The 27,942-nt window shown below is 33.8% G+C and overlaps 1 protein-coding gene across 1 annotated transcript in view; it reads right to left on the bottom strand.

The window, feature by feature from the left end:
• Positions 1-27,942, bottom strand: part of YTHDC2 (YTH N6-methyladenosine RNA binding protein C2) — a gene marked incomplete at its 5' end in the record, with an annotated part of 71,974 nt that overhangs the window by 13,636 nt on the left and 30,396 nt on the right. Inside the window, 14 exons of the mRNA XM_079703916.1 lie at positions 876-1,053; positions 5,609-5,901; positions 7,272-7,378; positions 9,416-9,611; positions 9,966-10,171; positions 11,234-11,360; positions 13,836-14,108; positions 14,421-14,540; positions 15,985-16,090; positions 21,796-21,878; positions 23,788-23,868; positions 23,955-24,042; positions 24,121-24,217; positions 24,470-24,648. Of these exons, the coding sequence (XP_079560042.1) occupies positions 876-1,053; positions 5,609-5,901; positions 7,272-7,378; positions 9,416-9,611; positions 9,966-10,171; positions 11,234-11,360; positions 13,836-14,108; positions 14,421-14,540; positions 15,985-16,090; positions 21,796-21,878; positions 23,788-23,868; positions 23,955-24,042; positions 24,121-24,217; positions 24,470-24,648 (2,134 nt within the window). The remainder of the gene's footprint in view (positions 1-875; positions 1,054-5,608; positions 5,902-7,271; positions 7,379-9,415; positions 9,612-9,965; positions 10,172-11,233; positions 11,361-13,835; positions 14,109-14,420; positions 14,541-15,984; positions 16,091-21,795; positions 21,879-23,787; positions 23,869-23,954; positions 24,043-24,120; positions 24,218-24,469; positions 24,649-27,942) is intronic.

The raw sequence follows: 27,942 nt of genomic DNA on the forward strand, positions 1-27,942 counted from the left end.
AGGAAGTTCCAAAAAAAGCAAAACTCCCAGAACAAAGAGCAGTTTAGTGGTTGCCAGAATCTAGGGGTGATGGGCATGTTCTCTACATGACTATAGTACAGTTACATGATTGTATACATTTGTCAAAATTCACTCAATTGTACAGTTTAAATTGGTGAATTTTATTGTGTAAATTATGCCTTAACAAAGGCACTTTAAAATTAAAAACAAAAAAACAAAAATATCTTAAAACCTAAGAATGCAAATCTGCAAAAACATTCTTTTCCTCTTATTTAACAAGAGTAGTTCAGCAGACATTTTCACCAAAACCACATCATATAGCTAACGAACACTAATCGAATACTCAGGTACTAACAATGCAGAAAAGTAAATGTAAACATATTCTAAACATTTGAAATCATTCGTATTACAAATTTTTTAAAAGATATATAGTTTTCAATTCTTTATCAACATTTCCTATCTTCCTAACCCCATCCAGTCTTGTATTTTTTAATATAACCATTGAATTGGAGAAATCAATTAAGAATTGAAAGAAACTATTGTTTTCAATTCTGAAGGTATGAACCAAAATTAATTTAAGAAAATCTTCTTGTCATTTGTTTTTAACAAAAAAAGGTTCTAAAGATACAGAAAGGAAATCATGAACTGCCTAGCTACATGCCATCAGTGAATGACCTATTAGGTTTAAAACACCCCAAGATGATAATGACCCAAAATACTTGGCAAGCAGGAAAAAACTAAAAAGTTTACTCGGTTTGTCAGCTTCTATTTATATCTAGAACAGAGGCCATGATTAGTAACTTAAAAACAGAATTATTCTATAATTTTGTTTAAATATGTAACATCAGATTTGCTACAAATCCTTGATACTCTACCTTTCCTGAGGATGGAGGAGAAGGACTAGCACAAGGACTTGGATAACTATTGCTGTCTGTAGATTTCACAGAAGGCTGATCTGACCTATCATCAGTGCTTCGTTTAGGATGTAAAATTCCTCTATCTTTGTACTGCTGAGGTGGGTGCAGTGCTGGAGATGGAGATTTCATCAATACTCTTGAGTGAAAATGAGGAAGCAAAGATCAGTTATACATAAGTTCATGATACAAAGAAGAGTCCATTTCAAACCAAAGTTCCAATGACACTTTGATTTATGGAATAGTATTTAAAAAGGCAATTTCATTCTTCAATTACATTTAGATGAAAGAGTTGTACTATTACGGTATACTTACAAAAACAACATTTAAAACAATACAAAAATACATTTAAAACAACCTACAAAAATCTTTAACTTAATATTAAATACCCAAGTATTATTCCCTTACAAAACTCCTAATCTCTTTTAATGTCTAGGAGAAGTCCTTAACAATTATAATGTCTTATATTGATATTTAATGTCTTTTAACATTATAAAATTAATTAAATATACCTGTGCTAATGGCCTTTACTAGAATATCACTGACTCCGCTTCCATTCCACTTTCATATAATATCGTAAAGCCAAATACAATAGATTTCAAAAGCATACTAAAAATTACAGTATGGTAAAGTGGAAATAAGACTGGACTAGAGTCAGGAGAGAAGATTTTTGGGACAGTACTAAATTTACAACTAACGAGGCAGGTGATCCTGGGCAAGTCTTAATTTATCTGAGTTTTAATTTCCTTACCTGTTAGATAAAGGGAGTAAACTAGATAAATGCTAAGATTCTTCTGTTTTAAAATTCTATCAATAAATGCAGCAAAAACGGCAGTCAGGAATTTTACAATTTTTAAAAAAGTATACATCTTAGTGGAACAACCAGACATTAAAAAAAAAGACATTAAGTACTTCCTAAAGTAGTGCAATATAAAGTTCATAGCACTACCTATAAAATATTCTTGCCAAAACACTGGATCTAATCAAGCCCTGAGAGCTAACCACCAGTTTCCATGAAATACATAGGGTATAGCAATAAAAAGAAACAAATACAGAATGTGGTACATCTAATACCACTGACCTCGTTCCCTAAAAAAAGTCAACAGAGGAACTAACTGCTCTACATCACAAGAGATTCAAGAAACAAGACACCCTAATACAATGCATGAGTCCTCCCTAGATGTTGTTTCAAATAAATCTATAGTTTGAGAATTGGGGAAATGATTATTTTATTGGGACTGATAATTGGATTTTGATTATGTAGGAAAAATGCCTCTATTTTTAAGAGATGCATATTTAAATACGGAAGGGTAAAATGACATGATGTGTGAGACTGATTTTTGAAATATGTAAACAGAAAAAGAAAGGAAGCAAGAAAAAATAATTGGGGTAGATAAAGCAAATAGGTGAAAATCTTGGTAAACTACTGAAGCTGAAATATGGAATTCACCAGGACATATCAGTTACTTTGCTATGTTTAACAATATTTATAATAAATAAACAAAACAAAAAAGGCCAAGTCATCAATAGTACATAAACTTCCACTGAGTCTTGCAATTATAATTATTCTGCCTTCAAAACAAGTTAAAATAGCTTATCCCCACAATTTGCTTCTCTTTCAGCAAGTATCTTAGATCCAATACTATTTCATTCACAAATGAAATAAAATAGCTAAAACCTAAAAATATTAACAAAAATATATAATGAATAAACATCTGAATAATTAATAACAACTTGATGAATGCAAAAAACCAATTTTTCAGGGTTTTTTTTCTCTCATGAATTGACGTCCAATGAATTATCAAGTTACACCTCTAAAATTCCATCATTCTTTCCCTGGTACTTTATTTACCCGAAAATTAGGTAACAGAACTTAACTGAGTGTAATACCTTATTAAAATAAAAATGATGTTTTCAATAGAACTAAATGTCTACTTTTGTGGTTTTCAATTTGATCTTTGACTCTGTGCTCTATTCTAAGCTTTTCTCTCATACTTGGCTTCCCCCCCCAAAATTTCATGCACATAGAAACAAAACATTCGTGTAAACCCTTTCAACCTAAATTTTTATTTAAGAGGAACAAAGAGTTCTGATAACTCATTTATATCTCATTTTTCTTATAGAAAAGATATGCTTATTCTCTGTAAACGAGCAAGTTATTATTTAGAAAATGACAATAGGGCTTCCCTGGTGGCGCAGTGGTTGAGAGTCCGCCTGCCGATGCAGGGGACACGGGTTCGTGCCCCAGTCCGGGAAGATCCCACATGCTGCGGAGCGGCTGGGCCCATGAGCCATGGCCGCTGAGCCTGCGCGTCTGGAGCCTGTGCTCCGCAATGGGAGAGGCCACAACAGTGAGAGGCCCGTGTACCGCAAAAAAAAAAAAAAAAAAAAAAAGAAAATGACAATAAAAAATTGGTTTAATTTTAAGGTGTGATGTGGGCAACTTCTATTTTTAAATAGTTTCTTAAACTTTTAAAAGAGTTTAAATAAAATGCTTTTATTAAAAGAAATTATCTAATCTATATCTTGCCATGCTAGCATGAAAACTCTAACTATAAATCCCTTTTCTCTAAGAAGTAATCCTAGAAAGATTATAACTTCTCCATTCAAAAATAAATCTTCCTAAGAGTCCTCATTCTATTCCTTACCGAGCTACATCAATTCCAGGCCTTAACTATTAATGCTACCAAAAGTCTAAAAGTGGATGAAATTCTGTATCTCACTGTTCAACAGTCAAGAGAGTGAAGAGTGCAAGGCTACAACTTGTAAGGAAAGGAAAATGGTAGACACTGGTATCACAGGTGGAAAAATGAATTTATAAGATAATCAGTTTCTAAACCATAACTAATATTACACTTTATAATTCTGATTTTCTTCTTCTATATTTCCAAATTTTATTAAATGAGTATGTATTACTTTTATAAAGAAAAAAAACAAAGGTTTTTTTTCCCTAAAAATGTATGTGTGTAGTATGTGTGTATGTATATAGACACATATGTGTGTAAAAAGTCTCTGAATATAAAAGGTTTTTTACCGATTAGTCTATAAATAACTCTACCACATAATTTCTATGCAAATGTATTCACACATTCTAAACAATCATTGTTCAAGTAAACTTTTAGAACAATCTTTTTAAAAAGTGAGGCGTGTCTAAGTAGAAAATGTGTTTTTTACTATTTTCCTTTCACTTGGCAGTGTCTACATCAGAGAAAAAGGTTCAGGGACGCATATTACGAGAAGGTTTTCTAAGCAACTGGTTGAATTATTCCTAAACTGTAATATACAAAGAACTTGGAAACCACCATGTATTATTCCTTTTTAACTGAAGTCTTAACTGATAACATGCCTTTATGTTTCATTCCAATAAGTAAAATCTGATCAAAAGAAGGCAGGTACTATATACTCCATCTGATCCTTGAAAAACAATAAGCACTACGTATCTTTTATGTTTCCATTGTTCCTATTTTCAGGTTTTTAACAGTGAAATCATATTCTTACCACAGAGACTATCTACCATACTGCCAAAACTAGCATTCCAAGCAAGAATTTTGTCTCTGTTATCAATTCTAACCCGGTTTAAAAAAAAAAAATTAACTGATATAAAGAAATTTAAATTTGATTCTAACAAATATTTTTACAACCAGAAATATTTCTGAATCATGACCGACAATTCATTATAACCACTATTATACCACCAATTACATTTTTTGATAAATAATTCAATATAAGAGCTCTCATTATTATTACTAATCATATAATAAACAAAAAATCACATCTAATTGCCAAATGCTAGAAAGGATAAAAGAAGTTAGCTAAACTAAAAAATTTTGCCAAGACAGTAAACTTATTTACTTTTTTAATATATGTATGCCTCCCCTCAATAAAATGTAAACTCTCTGAAGAAAGAGATTTTGTCTGTCTTACACATTGCCATATCCCTCACACTAAGAACAACAGGCGGGCTTCCCTGGTGGCGCAGTGGTTGGGAGTCTGCCTGCCGATGCAGGGGGCGCGGGTTTGTGCCCCGGTCCGGGAGGATCCCACGTGCCGCGGAGTGGCTGGGCCCGTGAGCCGTGGCCGCTGAGCCTGCGCGTCTGGAGCCTGTGCTCTGCAGTGGGAGAGGCCACAGCGGTGAGAGGCCCGCGTATCGCAAAAAAAAAAAAAAAAAAAAAAAAAAAAAAAAAAAAGAACAACAGGCATTCAATGTGTCCCTGTATGAAAGAATGAATAAAGTATTTTTCTGTAGGAATACTAGTCAGTGTTATTAATATCTAGGTAAGGCTTGTGGGGAGGCTGTTCTTCTAAATGGCCACAGCCAACACTTCTCGTTGTGAGGTATCTAGGAAAGATATGGCTTGACATATATCAACTAAAATACATAATAAAAAATGTTGCTATCTTTTTCTCAGGTCCTAAATTTGTAAATTCTGGAAATTAAATGTTTTAAGCTTTTCCTGACAAAAAATTTCCTTGTTAAATAACTCAAGACCCCAGGAGCTTGAAATCCTTAATATTATCTAACACTTGAAAGAATTATCTTTTGAAAGTAACTCTTCCCATTTTATTGCGACCTTTTTGTATATCTTAGATTATAAGAAAGTAATTTTTAAATATTACAAAAGCACGTGATTCTATGATAAATAACTATTTTCCTAGAGAAAATATCTCGTTTTGATAAAATGTTATGAATTTACCTTTCTGCAGTAGAAGACTCATCAGAAAATTCAGTATCTGCTGAAATTTTCCTGCTATTATTTGACCTCCAAGATGATGCCAAAGGAAGTTCTTCTGAAGACATAGGCCTTGGCCTTTGGCCAATCCCAGATGGCTGATGTAAACCTGCAGACTGTTCTTCAGTGCTTAAAACAGCTATAATTGTTCTTATGGTAGCTTCATCAACTTGGGACCAAGGTTTGGATGGAGCTCTCATTCGGCGTAAAAATAAGCTATGCCACTTCTGTCTAAGCTGCAGCAATAAACTGGCTGCCTATAATAAAATGGTTTCTTCAGTTCAAACAGATACAAGCAAAATATCTATCACACTTGCAAGACAACTATTTGTTTATTAGTTAAGGTCTGAAACTGTTTCCAAAGAACACGTTTTACATCTCATATCATTTACTATCAATTTCAGTCTTTTTGCTGCATGAAAGAAATAAAACTTCTTATTTACCATTTTGAGGCACTAGAGACCCAAAATCAAATGAAACAGTCCAATGAGAGAGAAAGTAAACAATGTGTGGTAGAGTGTGATTAATACTGGAAAAGTAACAGCAGGGTAAATAAAGAAAAATACATTTAGTTCCATTCATACTTCATTTTACTGCCAAATGATGATGTTCATAAGGCAGCTGAATTCATAGGTCCAGAGAAAAGCCTAAGCTAGAGATACAGATAAGATGTACCTGGAAGTTATCAATGGATAAATGGTTACTAAATCTACACATAGAGGTAAGGTCCTTAGAGATTGTGCAGAGACAGAAGAATAGAGTAAAGAACAGACTACTAGAGAACATCTAACATTTAAGGCACAAACACATACAGAAGAGTTAGTGAAAGAACCTAAGAAGGAATGACCTCTCTAGATAGAAGAATCAGGAAAGAGTAATGTCATAGAAACTAGTGACAAAGAAGTTGGGACAGGGGTGAGGAAGAAAAATGGGGAAGGGCAAAATCAATAAAAAGAAAGGTATGGACAATAGCTAAACATGAGAGAAAGGTCAAATTTATCAAGGACAGCAGGCTGGCTTTGACAACCTGGAGGAGACAATATTGACCTTGGCAAGCACAGTGAAGTGAAGTAAAAGATCGATGGGAATGGAAATGAGACTGCAGTAGGTTGAAGTGATAAATGAATGTATGGCAAAAAAGTAAACCTAGCCAGTATCGACTTTTAACAGTTGATATTGTCCCAAAAAAGGATACAGAATGATCTTTAAAAGTAAAGATGGAATTAAGGGAAGGCTTTATCAAGAAAAATTTTAATTTGAAAAAAAACATTCATCTTTCCTACTCCAGAGAAATATGAAAAGAGAAAACAGGATGAACTCACATCTTTCCCTTATAAACAGAGTTATATAAAATAAAAGGATTTCTTGTGTACCCAATACTCAATATTTTCTTATATACACAAAAATATTCAAATATTACCATGCTCAAATACTGAGCCACACCTAGATTTCTCAAATCCTCTAGAGAATAAACCCCAATATGGCAGAGAATGTATGAAAACTGAAAAACAAGCTGTATTCTCTCATACTAAGGGCTCAATTTTAAAGATATAATTTTCATCACACTGTGTATCAATTCATACAACTGAATAAAAGAAATCTATCACACTACTAAAAAGCAACTTACCTCTGGCTCTAGTATGAAACTGAGCCACTCATCAAGTTTTAAAGCTGCCAAATTAGCAGTAGTTCTGTCTTCCATTTCACTATCACTACTGTCATTAGGAATACCATCTGATGTTCACACATATTGAAAGGAAAAAAAATTTCACTTTTACTATCTTATATCACAGACAAAAAAGTAAGTCAATATAGATACTCTACATTTACACAAATCCTCCTGATATACTAACAATTTGTGTGGGGCATTCTCCAAACACAACAGGTCACAAATTAAAACTCAGTATTTGGCCATTGTTTATTTCTCCACTCAAATTCTAAATATCAGAATTTTTCAAATTTTGTCAAGAACCCTCTTTTTTTTAATATCATTTACAAGCTGATGATTTCCAAATTTGTATTGCTAGTCCAAACTTTTTCCCTGAGCCCCAGATATGGAGAATAAATCCACTGACTCCAAAAGAAAAAATCTTACTTAGGATTCCTTAGCCATCTCAAATTTAACATGTCTAAGAGGACCCCTGACTTCTCCCCTACACAACCTGCTCCTCCCAGTTTTCTGAATCTCAAATAAGTGGCACCAATTATTCAACTAGCTGCCACAGCCAAAAACCCAAGAATTAATGATTCCTCCCTTTCACTCACCACACACATTCAATCCAGCCGTTACTAGTACATCCAAAATAATTTCAAATCTACTTCTTTTCATATCAGATGCCACCACTGTAGTTCTAAGTCATCATTATCTATCATAAGACCACTGCAAAAGCCTCCTACTTGCCTCTTCTCTTCCGTTCTTGCTCCTTCAAGCAATCCATTCTCACAGCCAAAATGATTTTTTTTTACATAAATCACACCATGTTACTCCTTTCTTAAAACACTTCAATGGTTTCCCTTGCATTTCCCTTACAAATCCATGCCTTTCTTTCAACCTTAGATCATCCCACTCTCACCTTGATCACTGTGGTCCCAATCATACAACCTTTCTGTCTGTTCCTATATCATTTCCTAGTGCAGAATCTTGGTCCTCGCCATCTTCTCCTACCTAGAGCATATTTCTGCATCTTCACATGGCTGATTTCTTCTCATACTTTAGAGCTCAGCTTAAATCTCATCTCCTCAGAGAAACTTGTCTAAGGTCCCTTTCTAAAGTAGGTCACTCCTAAGGAGACCCTCTTCATTTTTTTCAAAGTACCATGCATGTTATTTACTTTTTTGCTATATGTCAACACCCACTACCAGGTAAACTCCTGAAGACAGAAATACTTTGTATATCTTGTTTTCTGTTATATCCTCAATGCCTAGCACAATAACTGACATGTAATAGTTGCCCAATAAATATTTGCTGAATCACCAAATAGCAAAAAATTGGAAACAATCTAGATGTCTGACTATAAAGGAACATTTCAAATGCATTATGTCACTATAATGTGATAGAATATTTTCCAGCCATTAATATGAAATATTAAAAATGTTTTTTATATTTTGTGAAATGAAAATAGCAGAATATAAACAGTATGGGTAAAATAACCTAAAATATGTAAACGTACAGAAAAAAATGTATAGTATTAAAAGTGTTTGCATAAGGGTAGTGGGAAAATGGGTAACATTTCCTTTAAACAATTACTTTTTTGTTTTCTTTTTAACATCTTTATTGGAGTATAATTGCTTTACATTGTTGTGTTAGTTTCTGCTGTATAACAGAGTGAATCAGCTATACATATACATATATACCCATATTCCCTCCCTCTTGCGTCTCCCTCCCGCCCTTCCTATCCACTCCTGTAGGTGGTCACAAAGCAAGGAGCTGATCTCCCTGTGCTACGGGGCTGCTTCCCACTAGCTATCTATTTTATATTTGGTAGTTAAACAATTACGTGTTTTTTATGTTAAACTATCATTTAAATTCAAGTGGAAGAAAAAAACAGACTATCAACAAGATTAATCAAAAATGCACAAATGAATATCAAGTTACCTTAGAAATCAATTTCAAGAACAGTGGTACACTTTAGTAATTTTTAATTAGTCTTAATACATCAAAAGGGAGCTACTACCACATAAATTTTTATAATTTCCAAATTTGTTTGGTTTAGTAAGAAGAAAAAATTTTATTTCAAAATAGATTTGTATTTCCTTCAATAATATATTTACCTCGAAAAGATGAAGGTTCTTGAAGAGCATTACTTGCCAACCTAGCTGGTCCACAAAATATCAATACAGTGACAGGTGTCACTGCTGAACAACATCTAATATTAGCTATTCTATGAGCTCTGGTCATTTCATCATAAATAAGCCAATCTGTGGGCAGTGCCTGAATTGCTGCAGCTTGACCATTAGCTGGAGGAATCTATTAGGAAAATAAATTTTAAAACTGTTAAGTAAATTTATCACTTAATTTACTGGTAATACTTTTTAAATGTACGAAGTTCCTCAGCGAAATAGATGTTGTATATTAGTACCCAAACAAAAATTAAAGCAAGTCATTGGTCATGTAGTTTGTACAAAAGTCCTCAATACTTACCACATTACCTCTTCCAACTTTAAGACTCAACCAAAATATTGTTCCAATGTTGAATTATACATACATAACTAATTAATTTCTTAAAGCAGGTTGGCATTGGGAGCATTTTTTTATTTATCTTCAACTATCTAAATTAGATTAGTTTTACCTCAAGGCCTAAGAGCATTCAAAAAGTTTTACCTTTTTATATTGAGGCTGACTGAGAACTGAAGTGGGATGAAACCGTACTTTTTTCTCCTTTGGCCCTGTCAGTACTACATTCTCTCTGTCCACATGGACTAAATGAGGATACATGCCTGCAACCAATGCAGCTTTAACGACAGCCCAGTTCTCAGAATTTGTGTTAACATCTCGAATGTCACCACCACCTCGTGCTCTCACAAAACCTAGAAAGAGGAAACAAATCACACCAACTTTTTCTATTGCACAAAATATACTTTTAAATTTGGGTTTTTAACAAAAAATTGTATAATCCATACAATTCAAATAATGATTCAATTCAATAATGATTCAAACGTCACAATAATTCATAAAATCTCCTCTGAAAAGTTTAAAATATAGAGTCAATGTTCTAAGAAAGTTTAAGTTTGCTTAGGCTAAAGTAAGCAGAAGATTCATTGAGGAGTTAGGGACTTCAAAAACAAATACATATTCTTGCAATAAAGTTCTTCATAAGCTGCTGTCAGAAACATACTAAAATCATAGCTGAAAACCTAAACTATTCTGCTGAATGGTATTAATAACATCTTGGTTGTGACAGAAACTAATCCTGGAAGTGAAGTCAAGTAAATATATTCTTGCTTGAATTTCAAAAGTCCTTCATATTTCCCCATATTTGAGACAACTCTAAATCCTCTGGTTCATTCCTTATATTACTCTGGCACTTCAGCTATTCCATAAATCCAGGCTCAGGTACTTTTCTTCTGTTTCCTCAATGTACTATGCCACTCAAAAAGAAATTCAAAGGAGCAATTCTAAAATGAAATAGCAAAACTGATATTCTCTTTAAAAAAAAAAATCAAGTGCCTTCAAGTGATTACTAGTTGTTTTATGTTCCAAAAATATAAAGGCCAGCTTTCATATAAATCTATATAAATTTTTGTAATTTCTCTTTCATAGAGCTAAGTATTTATTAATAGTGATAAAATATAACAAGTACAATCTCTAAATTGATTTTTGCCAACAAATATATTATAAATTGATCATTGCCAACAGTATCAAAAAGCATTCATATATTTCTCAACTATAGCTTCTACAATATCATTTTTTTAATCAACAAACAAAAGTTGAGGTCATGCAGAAGTCTACAAAGCAGTTCATGAACATAAGATATACAACATGATAATGTCATAAAAATAATATAAGATGGCATTAGTTAACACTAGAAATACTATAAGGTACAGGCAACTCTCAGTAGTTTAAATAGGTTCTTTGGAGGAAAACTTTACCTGATGCTCTAAGTTGACCAAGCAACTGAGTTCTCATGCCTATGATTATTTCCATAGTAGCTTGTGAAAGAAAATTCTTTTCACAAAAGGCTCGCTCCCACCCATCACTTCGAGCCTTCTGCCATGCCTATAAAAATATAATTACATAACAAGACACATTTCTACTCATTTCTTAGGAAGCAAAGTAACTGAAAATCACTACAATAACCACTCAAGGTCAATTCTCCTTTTTCTAATTACTTTATAAAATCTAAGACTATGAAAAACAAAAACAAACGCATAGATACAAAGAACAGATTAATGGTTGCAAGAGGCGGGGGCTTAGAGGAGTGAGGAGAGTGGATGAAATAAGTGAAGGAGATCAAAAGGTACAAACTTTGAGCTATAAAAATAAATAAGTCCTGGGGACGTAATATATAGCATGGTGACTATGGTTAATAACACTGTACTGTATACTGGAAAGTTGCTAAGAGAGTAATTTTTTTTCATTTTTCAACATCAACATTTATTTTTGTAATGAATTTTTATTGGAGTACAGTTGATTTACAATGTTGTGTTAGTTACTGCTGCAGAGCAAAGTGAATCACTTATACATATACACATATCCACTTTTTTAGATTCTTTTCCCCTATAGGTCATTACAGAGTACTGAGTAGAGTTCCCTGTGTTATACAGTAGGTTCTTATTAGTTATCTATTTTATATATAGTAGTGTGTATATGTCAATCCCAATCTCCCAATTTATCCCTCCCCTCCCTCTTTCCCCCTTGGTAACCATAAGTTTTTTTCCTACATCTGTGACTCTATTTCTGTTTTGTAAAAAGTTCATTTGAGAGAAATTTTTTTTTTGGGGGCTCCACCGAGCGGCATGTAGGATCTTAGTTCTCCAATGAGGGATTGCACCTGCACCCCCTACACTGGAAGCGTGAAGTCTTAACCACTGGATCGCCAGGGAAGTCCCTGAGAGTAATTTTTTTAATAAATATTTTTATTGAGACATAACTGACATATAACATTAGTTTTAGGTGCATAACATAATGATTTGTATTGTGAAATCATCACAACTCTAGTTAACAGACTAGAGGGTAGACCTTAAAAGTTCTCATCACAAGAAAAAATGTTTTAACTATGTGTGGTGATGGATGTTAACTAGACTTATTGTGGTGATCATTTCACAATATATATAAATACTGTCATTAGGTTGTACACCTAAAACTAATATAATGTTATATGTCAATAACATCTAATTTTTTAGAATAATTTTAAAATAAAATCTAAGACTTTATGACCAAATAGAACTTATCATTTTTAATTTATACTCAAATGTTATGAAAGCCATTGAGTTTATAAAATCCCAATGAGAACAAAGTATCAGGCAACCTAAATACCTAGCTATGTAAAAATATTTACCTTTACAAATGTGCCTGCTAACTTTCCTCCACTGAAGTATGGGAGATTTTCAATTAAGCTGTCATAATACCATTTATATCTAAGAAACCTGCCACTCCAGGCCTCTAAAAATAATATTTATATCACCCTCCTAATCTGTCTGAGAATGGAAAGTGGGATTCCTAGAAATCACCTATATGTAGTATAATGGAGCTCTCTTTGAAAATGAGTTCTCTTGCTTTGGAATATAACTGAAAGACAAAAGCAGTAATTTACCTTCTCTTGTTTTTGAAGGAGCTGGGGAAAAAACAAAGAATAGATAGGAATTCTACTCCAAATCTCCCCCCAGTCATAATCACTCAACTGATCTACTATAATATATGGTATCTAATAGACCAAATTAATAGCAATGCATCAACCACTATTCAATAATGCCCACAAAAGACCTTACAATTATTTTTTTTAAATCCTGTATGTCTGGAAAAGAGTACTTTCTGCAAAAACACAATTTTTTAATGTATAGATACAGCCTACATTCAAGAGAACTGAAGGATAAATAACATGTCTACCTTTTCAAGAAATAACATATTCTTCCCCCACATAGCTGAATTTCTAAATTATATATCATTTCCTTTACTCAGGCTCACTATCCTTATCTTTTCTTTCCCATTTATCACTTTCCTCAATTTCTCACTATTATTATCTTAAGATTTTTAAGTGATTCTTGGATTTTGCTTTATAAAATTAAATTCTTAACATAGTGCCTTGAGCACACAAGAAAGGAACGCACTGTAAAAAATCAATAAATGGATATTAAATTCAAGATAATTTTCTTCTAAGTTTTGTTCTATATACTTTGAATAATATACAATGTTTCTTAACTAAAATTTTAGAGCATTCCTAAACAAGATATGATTAAAGATAAGGAATTTGGGTTTATAAAAAAGAAATATACATATAAGTATAAATAAAAATAAATATATACTTAGTTCTGCAAGGAGAAAACTGAGAAAATGAAAGAAAAAAGTAGAGAAAAACATGATAATTTTAACATATTAACAGTTTAGGGAGGTATTTTTCTGAGCAATTAATAAAATATGACTTTATAATGAAACAAAATTAACAGAATCATATCTATTTTTTAATTTGTTACACTTACCCTAGAAATGTGTTTAACCAACAACACTTCAAAAATAAAATGACAATAATAGTACCTGGAATGCTCTGAGAAGTGCCATGTGGTCACTAAAAGTCCCTGCAGTGAAACGTTTCCTACAAAGCATAGCTGCACGTTTCTGAGAGGCCTGCACTGGCAGGACAAAAGGATCTCGATAGGCTAGTATGCAGGCAATTGTAAGGATGGGGTCCAGACACTTTAACACCACAGCACACAGGACCATTTTACCAAGATGTGGTTCTACTGGCAAGTCAGCCAAATGATATCCAAGTTCAGTGAGATCTTCCCAAGCATTCATTGCATCTATTGTCTAAATAAAAGGATATAAAATAGAACTTGACATGACCAAAAACTGTTTAATCAAACCACATACTTAAAAATCCATAAGTAAGATACAAGAACATAAATTTTCTTTTGCTACTGTACCTCATAAAAAATATATTTTGCTTCAAATATATTATGTAAAAATGAACTATACCTACTGTGTTACTATAATTACCACGAGAGTATTTATTATTCAAAATACATAATATGAAGATAATTTTTTTGGGTACAAAATTAGTTAAGACATATTCTCAATTGGTTTAAATTTCAGGTAAAATGAAACTATTAAGACACCAACCTTAAGCATGTGCACAGCATTTTTTACAATTAAAGCTGGTGGAGGTTCAGGAGCTTTCATAAGGAAATCAGCAATAGGACAATTAACTGGGGCTAAGAGCTTGGTATGTAAACAAAGTTCCTGTAAATAAGAACAGCAAATAATTTTGAAATACTGACACTTATAATTGATATTTATTTTTTAAAAAATCCTGGGAACTATAGTTTCCCAACACAGACTAGCAGAGTCTCTGATTAAAATGAACAGCAGAGGGAACAATGTCCTTCTATGAAAGATGGGCTCATACTTTAGAGCGAGAATCTTAATAACCATCCTCCATCAACTGCGGGCAATGTCTCCTCACACAGTTCATATATATAACAATAACAGTCACTGTCCAAAAATCTTTTTTTCCCCTTTATATTACATTCTAGAATCTTTTATCCATTCAACAAATATTTAAGTGCTTGCTAGGTGCCAGGCACCACGTATCAAGTTGGAGAAAAAGAAGAGGATAGGCAGACACTGCACCCATGGATTTTCACTGTGTGTGAAAAACAGAATAATTATATAATTAACTACTTAATTACAACTGGGATGAGTGCTATGAAGGATACAGGGAACTAAAGACGTAAACACAAGTTCAAGAAAGAGTAGGAGGAGGCAGCCATGGGAAGTCAAAGACAATTTCTCTGAGTAAATGACACTTAAATTAAGATGTATAGATTAATTAGGAGTTAAACAGAAAAGGAATAAGGGGGCAGTTTCAATGGAGAGGGGATAGCACATATGAAGGCCCTAAGATAGAAGGAAACAAAATGTGCTTCAGAAATTGGAACTACTGGTATGAGCAGAGAGAAGAGGAAAGGCAAGAATTAAAAAATTAAAACTGGAGACACAAGCAGGAGAGATAATTTGCATTTTATCCTAAGAAGAATAGAAAATGGCACACAGGCATGGAGAAGTGGGAAGTCATCCAGGTACCTGGATGCCAAAAATATGACCCAGTGTCTCTTTAAGGTTTGGAAGCCAGCATCTAGCTCAGCACACCAGAGAATCAAATTAATGCACTTCTGATAGCTTTCCCTAGAAAGTACATAGTGTTTGGCTGTTCCATGAAGTCAGAAAACCAAAAGGAAAACAATTCATACAGGCCAGGAAATCTCAGTGAACTCAATTCCAAAACTACCAAGGTAAGATCAGCAACTTAAACTGAGATTTTGGTATTATCTTTTGTACTTCAAATGATTTGTTTTCTACTTCTCATTGAGAATTTAAAAGGTGAACACTCATGTGGTTGACAGACTCCTAGAATGTTACATTAAAAAAACAATGTATCTATAAACCATACTAAAATTCAAATGCACTCAAGTAATTCTTTTAAATTTGGAGGTTTTTGAGTTAAATTTTCTTATACAGAAAAAAATATTAGTTATATATAACCACCCTCCATAATATATATTTTATAATTTTATTTTATAAATTGATTTTTTAAAAGCCCCAAATCAGTATAAGTTGAAATGGTCCCTCTCCTCCCTCACCCACAAAAAAATAGCCTTTTAGATAGAGTTAAGTAAATTTCCACCTGTAATGGCATTCTCAAAAGTTCTGGAGTCTGAAATTCCAACATATTCTGGAATCGAAGTCTACTGAACAGCCGGAAACAAATTCCAGGTCTGCATCGCCCTGCTCTTAAAATTGAAACACAAAATTAAGGCTCAAACAAGGAATAAAGACTATAATAAGGAAACTGTAAAAGCAATATGATATAGGAGACAGAACAATGAACCAGTATCAGGACATCTGAGTCTGAACCTCTACTCTGATACTGATCCCCTAACCTTTGAAAAGGTACTTCACATTTGTGGGACTCAGTTATTTCATTTATAAAGTGAGATTCATAAATGACAAGTAATATTACCTACAAGTAATACTTCTAAGACAATGGTAAAAATTTATATACTACATATATATATATATATATACATATATATACACACACAAAAATAAAAGTGAGTAAAAAATAAGGCATGAATAAATATATGGTAATTTAAATTTAATCAATTTTACAGAGCTGATACTAAGCACTGTGTTTAGGCCCACTAAACACAGAGTTGTGGAAGTTATGCATTATACAAATCTAAGGGAGTGTCATTTACCCCACGGATCATAGAGACTTGCATAATTTTCTGCAAAGCACTAGAAATACATCTTGAGGAAAAGCAGTCACTTTTAATTTCATCCAAAGTCCCTGTATCAGCTAATAGCAAGGCTGAATATGCCAAGTGACAGAGATACAGAAATATCCCTACGTAGCCTCACAAAGCTCATAATCCAAAGAGACAAACCTAACTATAACACAGTGTGATACAAGTCAGAAAATCTGACATTGTTGGACCATTCCTTCCTTCATCAAATATTTCCCTCACTACATACCCATTAGCTTTCCCACCTATCCAGCCTCCTCTGAAAGACTTCTATCCTTCCCAGTCCTTAAATGTTGATGTTCCTCTGAGGTCAGACCTTAGCCCTCTGCTCTCCTTATTCTGCTCTCTCCCAAGTGATATTAATAATCCTCCTAACTTCAAATTCCATCCATCTAGGTCTCCTTATCCTAATTCTAGACCTATATTTCAGAAGGCTCTTAGCTCCACTTGTATTTTCCACAGTCAACTCAAACAACACAACCAAAAATTAATTCTCCCCACATAACCACGCTTCACATTTTCCCCGACAATAGCACCACCATCCACAAAATTTTTGTAGAAACCTGTAAGACATCCTTCATTCCACTCTATTCCTTACCCCCCACCCCCTGGAAATACAATCACCAATATTACTCTCCTGAATATCTCTTGAATTACTCACTTACAGGCGTACCTCAGAAATATTTCAGGTTCGGTTCCAGACCATGGCAATAAAGCAAACATTGCAATAAAGTGAATCACAAGAATGTTTTAGTTTCCTAGTACACAGAAAAGTTATGTTTACACTATACTGTAGTACATTAAGCGTGCGATAGCATTACATCTAAATAAATAACGTGCATACCTTAATTTAAAAAATACTTTATTATTAAAAAAGGCTAGCCGGGCTTCCCTTGTGGCGCAGTAGTTGAGAGTCCACCTGCCGATGCAGGAGACGCGGGTTCATGTCCCGGTCCAGGAAGATCCCACATGCCGTGGAGCGGCTGGACCCGTGAGCCATGGCCGCTGAGCCTGCGTGTCCGGAGGCTTTGCTCCGCAGCGGTAGAGGCCACAACAGTGAGAGGCCGTGTACCGTAAAAAAAAAAAAAAAAAAAAAAAAACACTAGCCATCATTCAAGACTTCAAAGTCATAGCCTCTTTGCTGGTGGAGAGTCATGCCTCAGTGTTGATGGCTGCTGACTGATCAGCTGAAGGCTGGAGGCTGTGGCAATTTGTTAAAATAAGACAATAATGAAGTTTGCCACATCAACGGCCACTTCCTTTCATAAACTATTTCCCTGAAGCATGCCATGCTGTTGAATGGATAGCATTTTACCCAGAGAACTTCTTTCAAAATCAGAGTCAATTCTCTCAAACCCTGCTGCTGCTTTATCAACTAAGTTTACGTAATATAATCCTTTGTTGTCATTTCAACAATCTTTACAGCATCTCGACCAGGAGTAGATTCTATCTGAAGAAACCACTTTCTTTGCTAATCCATAAGAAGCAACTCCTCATCTGTTAAAGTTTCATCATGTGATTGCAGCAATTCAGTCACATCTTCAGGCTCTACTTCTAATTCTAGTTCTCCTGCTATTTCCACCACATTTGCAGTTACTTCCTCCTTCAAAGTTATCCATGAGGGTTGGAGTCAACTTCTTCCAAACTCCTGTTAATGCTGATATTTTGACGTCTCCCCATGAATCACAAATGTTCCTAATGGCATCTAGAGTGGTGAATCCTTTCTAGAAGGTTTTCAATTTATTTTGCCCAGATCCATCAAAGGAATCACTATTTATGGCAATTATAACCTTACAAAATGTATTTCTTAACGAATAAGATTTGAAAGCTGAAGTTACTCTTTGATCTATGGGCTGAAGAATCAATGTTGTGTTAGCAGGCAAGAAAACAATATTAATCTCGTTGCGCATCTCAATTAGAGTTCTTGGGTGACCAGGTGCATTGTCAATGAGCAGTAGTATTTTGAAAGGAGTCACTTTTTCTGAGCAGCAGGTCTCAAAAGTGGGCTTAAAATAGTCAGTAAACCATGCTGTAAACAAATGGGCTGTCATCCAGCCTTTGTTGTTCCATTTATAAAGCATAGGCAGAGTAAATTTAACATAATTCTTAAGGACCTTAAGACTTTTAAAATGGTCAGTGAGCATTGGCTTCAACTTCAAGTCACCACTTGCATTAGCCCCTAACAAGAGAGTCAGCCTGTCCTAGGTGGCATTTTCTTCCAAGAAATGGCTGTTTTCCAAGGAAAATCTGTTTAGTGTAGCCACCCTCACTATCTTAGCCAAATCTTCTGGATAACCTGCTGCAGCTTCTACATCAGCACTTGCTGCTTCACCTCCACTTTTATGTTATGAAGATGGCTTCTGTCCTTAAACCCCATGAAACAGCTTCTGCTAGCTTCAAACTTTTCTTCTGCAGCTTCCTCACCTCTCTCAACCTTCACAGAATTGAATAGAGTTAGAACCTTGCTCTGGTTTAGGCTTTGGCTTAAGAGAACATTGTGGCTGATCTGATATTCTATCCAGACCACTAAAACTTTCTCCACATCAGCAATAAGGCTGTTTCAATTTCTTATCATTCATGTGTTCAATGGAGTAGCACTTTTTATTTCATTCAAGAACTTTTCCTCCACATTCACAACCTGGCTAACTGGTGCTAAGAGGCCTAGCTTTCGGCCTGTCTTACGTTTTGACATCGCCTCCTCACTAAGCTTATTCACTTCTAGCTTTTGATTTAAAGTGAGAGAAGTGCGACTCTTCCTTTTACTTGAACGCTTAGGTGCCATTGTAGGGTTATTAATTGGCCTGATTTCAGTATTGTGTCTCAGGGAATAGGGAAGCCCAAGAAGAAGGAGAGAGATGGGAAATAGCTGATAAGTGGAGCAGTCAGAACACACACAATATTTATGGATTAAGTTTGCCTTCTTATACGAGCACAGTTCATGGTACCCCAAAACAATTACAATAATAACATCAAAGACCACTGATCAGAGATCACCATAACAAATATAATAATAATGAAAAAGTTTGAAATATTTCAAGAATTACCAAAATGTGACACAGAGACAAGAAATGAGCAACGCTGTTGGAAAAATAGTGCTGATAGACTTGTTCAACACGGGGTGCACAAGATTGCCATAAACCTTCAATTTGTAAAAAATTCAGTATCTGAGAAGTGCAGTAAGGGGAGATATGCCTATATTTCTCTTTATTTCAACCACCACTATAATAATTCAGGCTACTCTCATCTCTCCCTTATTGTAAATGACAGGATTAATGAAAAGAGTCTCCTACTGGGGTCCTCCTACCATCATTTTTGTCTCTACCTATTCATTCCTCAAAAAGATGAAAGAATACTATAACCATGTTATTAAGAAGAAAAAGAAGAGAGAGAAAATACAAAATGGTCCTAAAGGACCAGTCTGCAACTTACCTCTTTCCACTCATTTTTCATTATTCTCCTCTAAACTAAACTCCATCCAAACAACTTTCTTTGTCACTCTTGCCTTTAGGCCTCTGTGAATGTTCTCCCTCTGCCAGAAATGGCTTCCCAAAATACCTATTTAATCATGTTTGTCTCAGATTCTATCTTAACTCCTCTAGAAGCATTACCTAGTTACAGTGCAGATCACATAGTATTAAAATTGCTTAATTTACTGGATTCCAAGATGGACTGCAACATTTCCCCATCTCAAACTTTACCCATCAGACCATAGTTTATTCATCATTGCACCCCTAACACTTGCACAGTGAAGGCTGGCAAAAAACATCTGTTGAAAAAGATGACAAAGAAAATTTCTATAATTTCTGATTTTTATCCTTGATAATATACTATTAACACGGTGTAAGTCCAGCTCAATGTGCCAAGCCACACTTGTCATAAGAAGACAACTGACACAATAACAACAACAAATAACAACAACAAAGAGCATTCTATGAAGTTATAAAATACAGAAATCAATGTATCCACCGTCTACAGTAGGCAGCACTCTTAAAGTCAGTATCTGATGTTTTCTTGTTAGTTAAAATGCAAGAAAAATTAGTCAAATAATTACTGAAAAATATGACTCTTTTTAATCTTGCCTTTTTAAAAATGAAAAAGTAATGCAAGTATGTGCTAAAGTAAATAACCGAAATACAAAAAATACAAAAATAAAAATTGTCTCCTTCCTCCAAGAGCCCCACAAATCCTCCTTCTCAGAGTCAACAATCATTGTTAGACACACACAACATATGTGTGTCTAAATATACATGCAAACATACACATGCATAGATATTTTTTAGAATAAGAAAATACTAGATACATGTTTTATACCTTACTTTTTTCAATTAATATGAGTTTCTGAAAACTCATTCCATATAAAACACATACATCTACATATTTCCTTTTAACAGTTACTTAGTATGACATTGTGTGACAATAATATAATTTGCTTAATCACTTCACTACTTATGGATACTACAGTGTTCCTAGACTTTTCACTACTACAAATAATACTGCAAAAAACATTCTTAAACATACATCTTGGCACACATACTATGAGTGCCACATACTTGGCACACATTTATCCTGAGTACAAGTATACTCAGGATAAATTATGAGAAGAAGAATCCACTGCTAAAGGGGAGATCTGGATAAACAGTTTCAAATCAGCCTCTGAAGAAGTCACATCAATATACACTCCCATCAGCAAACTGTGAAAGCCTATTATTGGTCCATGCTTTTGTAAACTCTTGTTGTGTGTGCTGTTAAAAATTTTCACTGATGCCAATCTGATAAGTAAAAAATAGTACCTCATTAATTTGCATTTCTTTAGGTATATATGAGATATATGTGGTATATGTGAGGTTAATGTAGTGGTCTTTATTTAATTGATTTTCATGGAGCTTTTTTTGTATTGTACAGAAATGAGTCCTACATCTTATACTGCTTTAATTTTTGTTTTTTAAGTTTCTTATGTCTTCTGAGTGTAGATCATACTAGACAAAAATTTTTATTTTTAACATCACCTAAATTCAACTTTTAAAATAAGTACTAAAATGGTCTGCTTTGCAAAAATAATATAAAAATTAAGACTAACATGAAAGTTTTAACATTTTATAGAAAGTAGAATATACATTAAATATGTAATACATATGAAAATGTTTCCAATTTATAGGCAATTGAATCAATGTCCATTAAATATACATTACCTGCCTTTTCGCTGTATGGCACTAGCTTTGGAAATCCACACCATTTTTAACATTGTAACAAAATTCAGTGCATCGAAGGATTTCTGTAATATTTAAATCACCTTCATGTTAATACATAAAAGGTATTTAAGAAGAAATAGCAGAAAACATTATGAATATATTTTAGCACATCGAGTTTAATTCAAAGTCCCTTTTGATTAATTAGAACAGGATACTGATTTAAAAAAAATCCAGATTTCTGGTCACAAACATTCTAAGGAAAAATAATGAAAACTAAACTTAGAAGAGCTGTAAAACGTCCTCATTCTGTGCCTTGCTAAGCTATCTGTTTTTCTCTGCTACACTTGGATAATGGCAGTCAGTTCTCATAAGGCATCAAGATTGGAGAGAACTGATCTATTCCTTGAGGTCATTTTCTATCAGATTTACGTCACTGTGGGTAATAGGAGTGACCAGGGAAAGACGTTTGCTGAAATGCTTTCCAGGAAGCTGATCAGAAGAATAACAATAATCACTAAAGTAATCCTATTCCCAACTGAATAATTTTTAACCCCTTCCATTTTACTTCCTGCTGAACTACTAATGCAGTTAGCCTATCCGGAATGTTACAAAAGAGAAAGTAAAAAAGAACCATTACTATTCCCATACTTTCACTTCTGAAGTGGAAACTTACGTAGAAAAATATTTTAAAAGAATTCATTGCTAGAATATATACATCAATCCTTCAGTGACCTTACATTTTCCTTTTCATAAAATAACTACATAGAGCAAATACAAATGTGTTCTCATAATTGTTTAATTATGGGATTTTTAGAAAAGATGCTGCTTATTTTGTTTTTAATAAAATGTTACATTTAACAATTTTGTATATAAAATAACTTTTGGTACTACAATCACAGTTTACTTGATAAATAACACCTAAAGGTAATTAATTTTTTCACATTAAAAATGATCATTTATATCCACTAGAACAGATATAATTTGCTTTCCCAACATGGATAGCATTGCTCTCCTTGAAAAATCAATTACCTCTATCACTTTCAATTATTTCAGTGAAAGGATAGACCAAAATTAAGGGTGCTGAGAATTGCTGGGCATTCCAACACTAAAAGGAAATAAATGCTGCCTTTTATTTATATCAGGAGTTGGCAGTAAATATTTTAGCCTTTGCAGAGTGGGTCTGTTGCAACTACTCAAATCTGCCACTGGAGTGTGAAAGCAGCCACAGATGATGGGTAAAAAGTAGACATGGCAGTATTCCAACAAAATTTATTTTTACGAAAGCAGGTGATGGGACCAATTTTACTGCTAGCCATCATGTGCTGAAACCTGGTTTTATGTTTGTTTTCTATCAGCATGGTTCTCTTGAACTAAGTATCTTTTGAATATCTACTATATGTGGAGCACTGGAGATATAACAATGAACAAGAGGGACACAGTCCATGCCCATGAGTAGAAAGAAAACATACAAAATATGTAATCAAATTCCCACATTGACAAAATTTTCACTGTAACTAGCCAAATCCTTTATTTTATTCCTAATATTTAGTGAGCAGAGGCTAAATTTTTTGTATAATTTGTTAAAATAACAAGACAGATCCTACAAACTGAATTGTTTAAGGTAGAGTATTTACTTTAGTGAAACCAACATTTACTATGTTAAATTCATCTTAGAACCAGAAATTTTACCATTAAAATGAATTCTGGGGCTTCCCTGGTGGCGCAGTGATTGAGGGCACGCCTGCTGACGCAGGGGACACGGGTTCGTGCCCCGGTCTGGGAAGATGCCACATGCCGCAGAGCAGCTGGGTCCATGAGCCATGGCCACTGAGCCTGTGCGTCTGGAGCCTGTGCTCCACAACAAGAGAGGCCACAACAGTGAGAGGCCCGCGTACCGCAAAAAAAAAAAAAGAATTCTGCTTATAAAAGCATTTATTGTTATGGAACTTAACCTTTGTCATTTAGGTAAAAATACAACTTATCCATACATACCTCTTTCACTTTACCAGAATCAATAACAAAGACAACGTCATTGACTGTGATGCTGGTTTCAGCAATATTGGTGGAAAGGATCTGCAATAGGATATTATGTTATCGTTAATATGAAAGCAAAACCAATGACTAATAAAATGGAAAAAAGAAGATTTTATGAAGCTTACTATTTTTCGAACACCTGCAGGTGGGTTTTTTAATATCTTCTTTTGATCGGATGTTTGCATATTTGAATGAAGCATAAAGACTTGGTACCTGTCGGCAATTAAGAGAAAATATACTGTGGTACCTAACTGTTATTTAATGCAATAAATATAAAGCTTTAGCTTTTACCTATGAGTATTGTCAGCGAACCGCTTGTCATCAAACAGGATGCGATCCCTCAGACCAACAATTTCATCATATCCAGGAAGGAAAATCAATATTGCACCTTGAAGAAGAATGACTTTTTTTTAAACATTAAATCTCTTTGTAAAACCAGAATCAATCAAAACAACTAGCTAAAATGAACTACATCATGTGTTTTCAAGTACTGATAAACTCTAATACTTATAAGATGACACGAGATTATTTGTGCATTATTATCAATAAAATTGTATAAAAATTTGTACACACATAAAATACTAAATTTAAGTCAAAGAATATATTTTTGCTTCAGTTCTTTTAGACAATACTTATTTACCAGAATCACAACTATGGCAGATATTGTATAGAAGATGCATGATCAAATCCAAGTCTACTTTTTCATCATCAAAACTATGGTGATAAGCTTTCAGAAGCTCTCTGTCTTCTGCACTGAGATCACTCCCATTTGTTTGAACCAAAGAACTTTCATCTAAATTTCCAAATTCCAATGAAGCACTAGAAAAGAAAAACACAGACCAAGTCAAATTTCATTAAAAAGAGTAACCCTTAAAGGCCAATGATTCCCATTATGTCCATGTTCAAATTTTCAATGTACTCTAAAGAGGGTAAGTGACAATTAATACTCTAACTATAATGTAATTCATATTTTGGCTTCAAGTATATTATTCAAAGTAAAATTTGGCAATAAGTGTTTTTAAAAAAACTCTATCTGAAGACATTTCTCCAAAGGAAATATACAAACAGCCAATAAGCACATGAAAATACGTTCAACATCATTAGTCATGAGAGAAATGAAATTCAAACCACAATGAGATACCACTTCACACCCACTAGGATGACTATAATAAAAAAGACAGATCATAATAAGTGTGAGAGAGGGTGTGAAGAAATATTGTGGAAATATTGGAAACCTATATTCCTATATTGGAAATTGGAACCCTAATACATTGCTAGTGGGAATGTAAAATGGTGCAACCACTTTGGAAAACAATGTGGCAGATCCTCAAAACTGTTAAACATAGTGTTACCATATGGCCCAGCAGTTAGACTCCTAGGTATAGAGACAAGAAGAAATGAAAACATATGTCCACATAAAAATCTGTATACAAATGTTTATACCAGTACTATTCATAACATCCCAAAAGTGTAAACAACCTAAATGTTCATCAATTGATGAATGGACAGACAAACTGTGGTCTATCCATAGAATGGAATATTACTCAGTCATTAAAAAGATGCTACAGCATGTACAAACCTTGAAAACACTATGCTAAGTGAAAGAACCAACCACAGAAGATCACATATTATATGATTCCATTTATATGAAATGTCCAGAACAGATAAATCTATAGAAATGGGAAGTAGACGAGTGGTTGCCTAGGGCTGCTAAAGTTGGGGGAAATTAGAAGTGACCTCTAATGAGCATGGATTTGTTTTTGGGGTGATGAAAATGTTCTCAGAATTGGCTGTGGTGATGACTGCATAACTCTTTGAACATACGTACTAAAAACCACTGGATTATACACTTAAGTAGGTGAATTATATGGTATGTGAATTTTATCTCAATAAAACTTAAAAAAACACAAACTTTTGGTCGTCATTTACATTTTCTTAATAGGTTGTTTCTAATTGTTCATTATTATAAACAATATTCTGGAGAATAGTTCATATATAAAACAAAAACACTCTACAGGTATCAGCTTAAAATGACTACTAATTCAGTTATCCTGTACTAAAAGCAGGTTGATTATGCTATTTCCCGAAAGCCAAAATCAGTAGAAATTACTGAAATAACCCCCTTGCTTCTTCATCCTGTATGTGAAAATATAAAACTGCCATCACTAGTAATTATCAATATGATTTCTAGAAAGTTCAGTTAAAGCCCAATCTTTCTTAAAGAGCTTAGCAGAAAAATAACATAAGACTGCTTTCAGGGACTTCCCTGGTGGTGCAGTGGTTAAGAATCCGCCTGCCAATGCAGGAGACATGGGTTCAAGCCCTGATCTGGGAAGATCCCACATGCCACAGAGCAACTAAGCCTGTGCGCCACAACTACTGAGCCTGCGCTCTAGAGCCCATGAGCCACAACTACTGAGCACACAAGCCACAACTACTGAAGCCCACACGCCTATAGCCCGTGCTCCGCAACAAAGATAAGCCACGGTGATGAGGAGCCTGTGCACCGCAACAAAGAATAGCTCCCGCTCGCCGCGACTAGAGAAAGCCCATGTGCAGCAACAAAGACCCAATGCAGCCAAAAATAAATAAATAAATTTTTTTTTTTAAAAAAGACTGCTTTCAATAGGAAAAATATGAAACTTCTGCAACATTATAATTGTAGTATTTAAAATTTTTAAATCCAATTCAAAACATTCCAAGTTTTTTGTTTTCTTATTTTTACCAGGTAAATTAAGGAGATATTATGTTCTTTGTTTAATGCTATAAACTTTAGATATCAAGTATCAATAATCCAGCAAACATAATAAATTTAATTTAAATATTTTAAATTTATAGTTGACAACATCATGATCTGTGGAATAAAAAGAAAGCTGACTTAGCCAGGATAATTAAAATATTATCCAGATAACTGTTTTACATGGTAATCTGTAGTACGTATTGAGCTACACCAAACACCGTAACAATATCTGGAACATTCGAAGTGTTAGCATTAAAAGGATTGCAAGTTCTGGTGCTATTAATGAAATGATAATAAAACCCACCACACCAGAATTAGCATTTGGATCTGCCAAGACTTTGAGACTCTACATTATCATTTAATGAAATTAAAATGATAAAACTAATTTCATATTTCAAATGTTTACTTCATCTAATATCCGAGACTTCATCTATAGACTTAAATACAAAAACCCAAGTCAAATAAAACATTTTATATGTTCTTGAATAATAGATGTTTTAATATATTTTAACTTCATACTCTATTATTTTTTTGACAGTCTTATAGGTTGAAAAGAGATAAAAGCTATCAATGTACTATAAAATACATTTCCTTTAAATTTCTTTTAAATATATTTTTTCTTTAAATGTCTAATCTAAACTCTATATAAATATCAAAATTTATCTAAAATAATTATCTAAAAGAAGAATTATAATAGTTTCATAGGATTTTGAAAGTATTGCCTCTTTTTTTTAAAATCAAAGTAATACATGTACATAGTGTTAATAAACAACGGTTTTATAGAAGTTATAACAAAAACCCCTCTCCACTCCTAGTCACACTGCCTAGGACCTTTTTCAATTCTTTTAGCCATTTCTTTTGGTATTTACTGCCGTATTTCTAAGCAACAGGCATCTTCTGCTATTTATTGATTTAACAATTCAGTAATTATCTGTGAATCTCCAGTTAATGAAAAATGAGGTCACCACCCCCACCCCCATATAGTTTCCACACACACAAACCCATACAATTTTCGTTAAATCTGCATTCAGCTTTACTTTGCTACATAAACATTATCTACCCCTGAGCTAAATAGTAAACTATGATTACACTCCCTTTCTTCTGTAAATTTTTGGTTTTCCTTGAGTAATTACTGTCTAATTTCTATTTGCTTAGTTTTCTGTGTACTTAGCACTAATTCTTCCCAAAGTGTCCAACAAATTCATAAAATCTTTTTAATATGATCAAAACCATCAGGTAATCCTTTTTACCCCAGAGGGAACTTCCTCCTGGAGCTCTCTATCTTCTGTTTCAATGAGACTAGGCCTACTGGGCAGTTGTCATAGTAACAGCCCTGTACACCAATATACTAAGCATTTCTTTCACCTATCTCC

The sequence above is a fragment of the Hyperoodon ampullatus genome, assembly GCF_949752795.1.
Source record: "Hyperoodon ampullatus genome assembly, chromosome: 4".
NCBI classification, from domain to species: Eukaryota; Metazoa; Chordata; class Mammalia; order Artiodactyla; family Ziphiidae; genus Hyperoodon; species Hyperoodon ampullatus.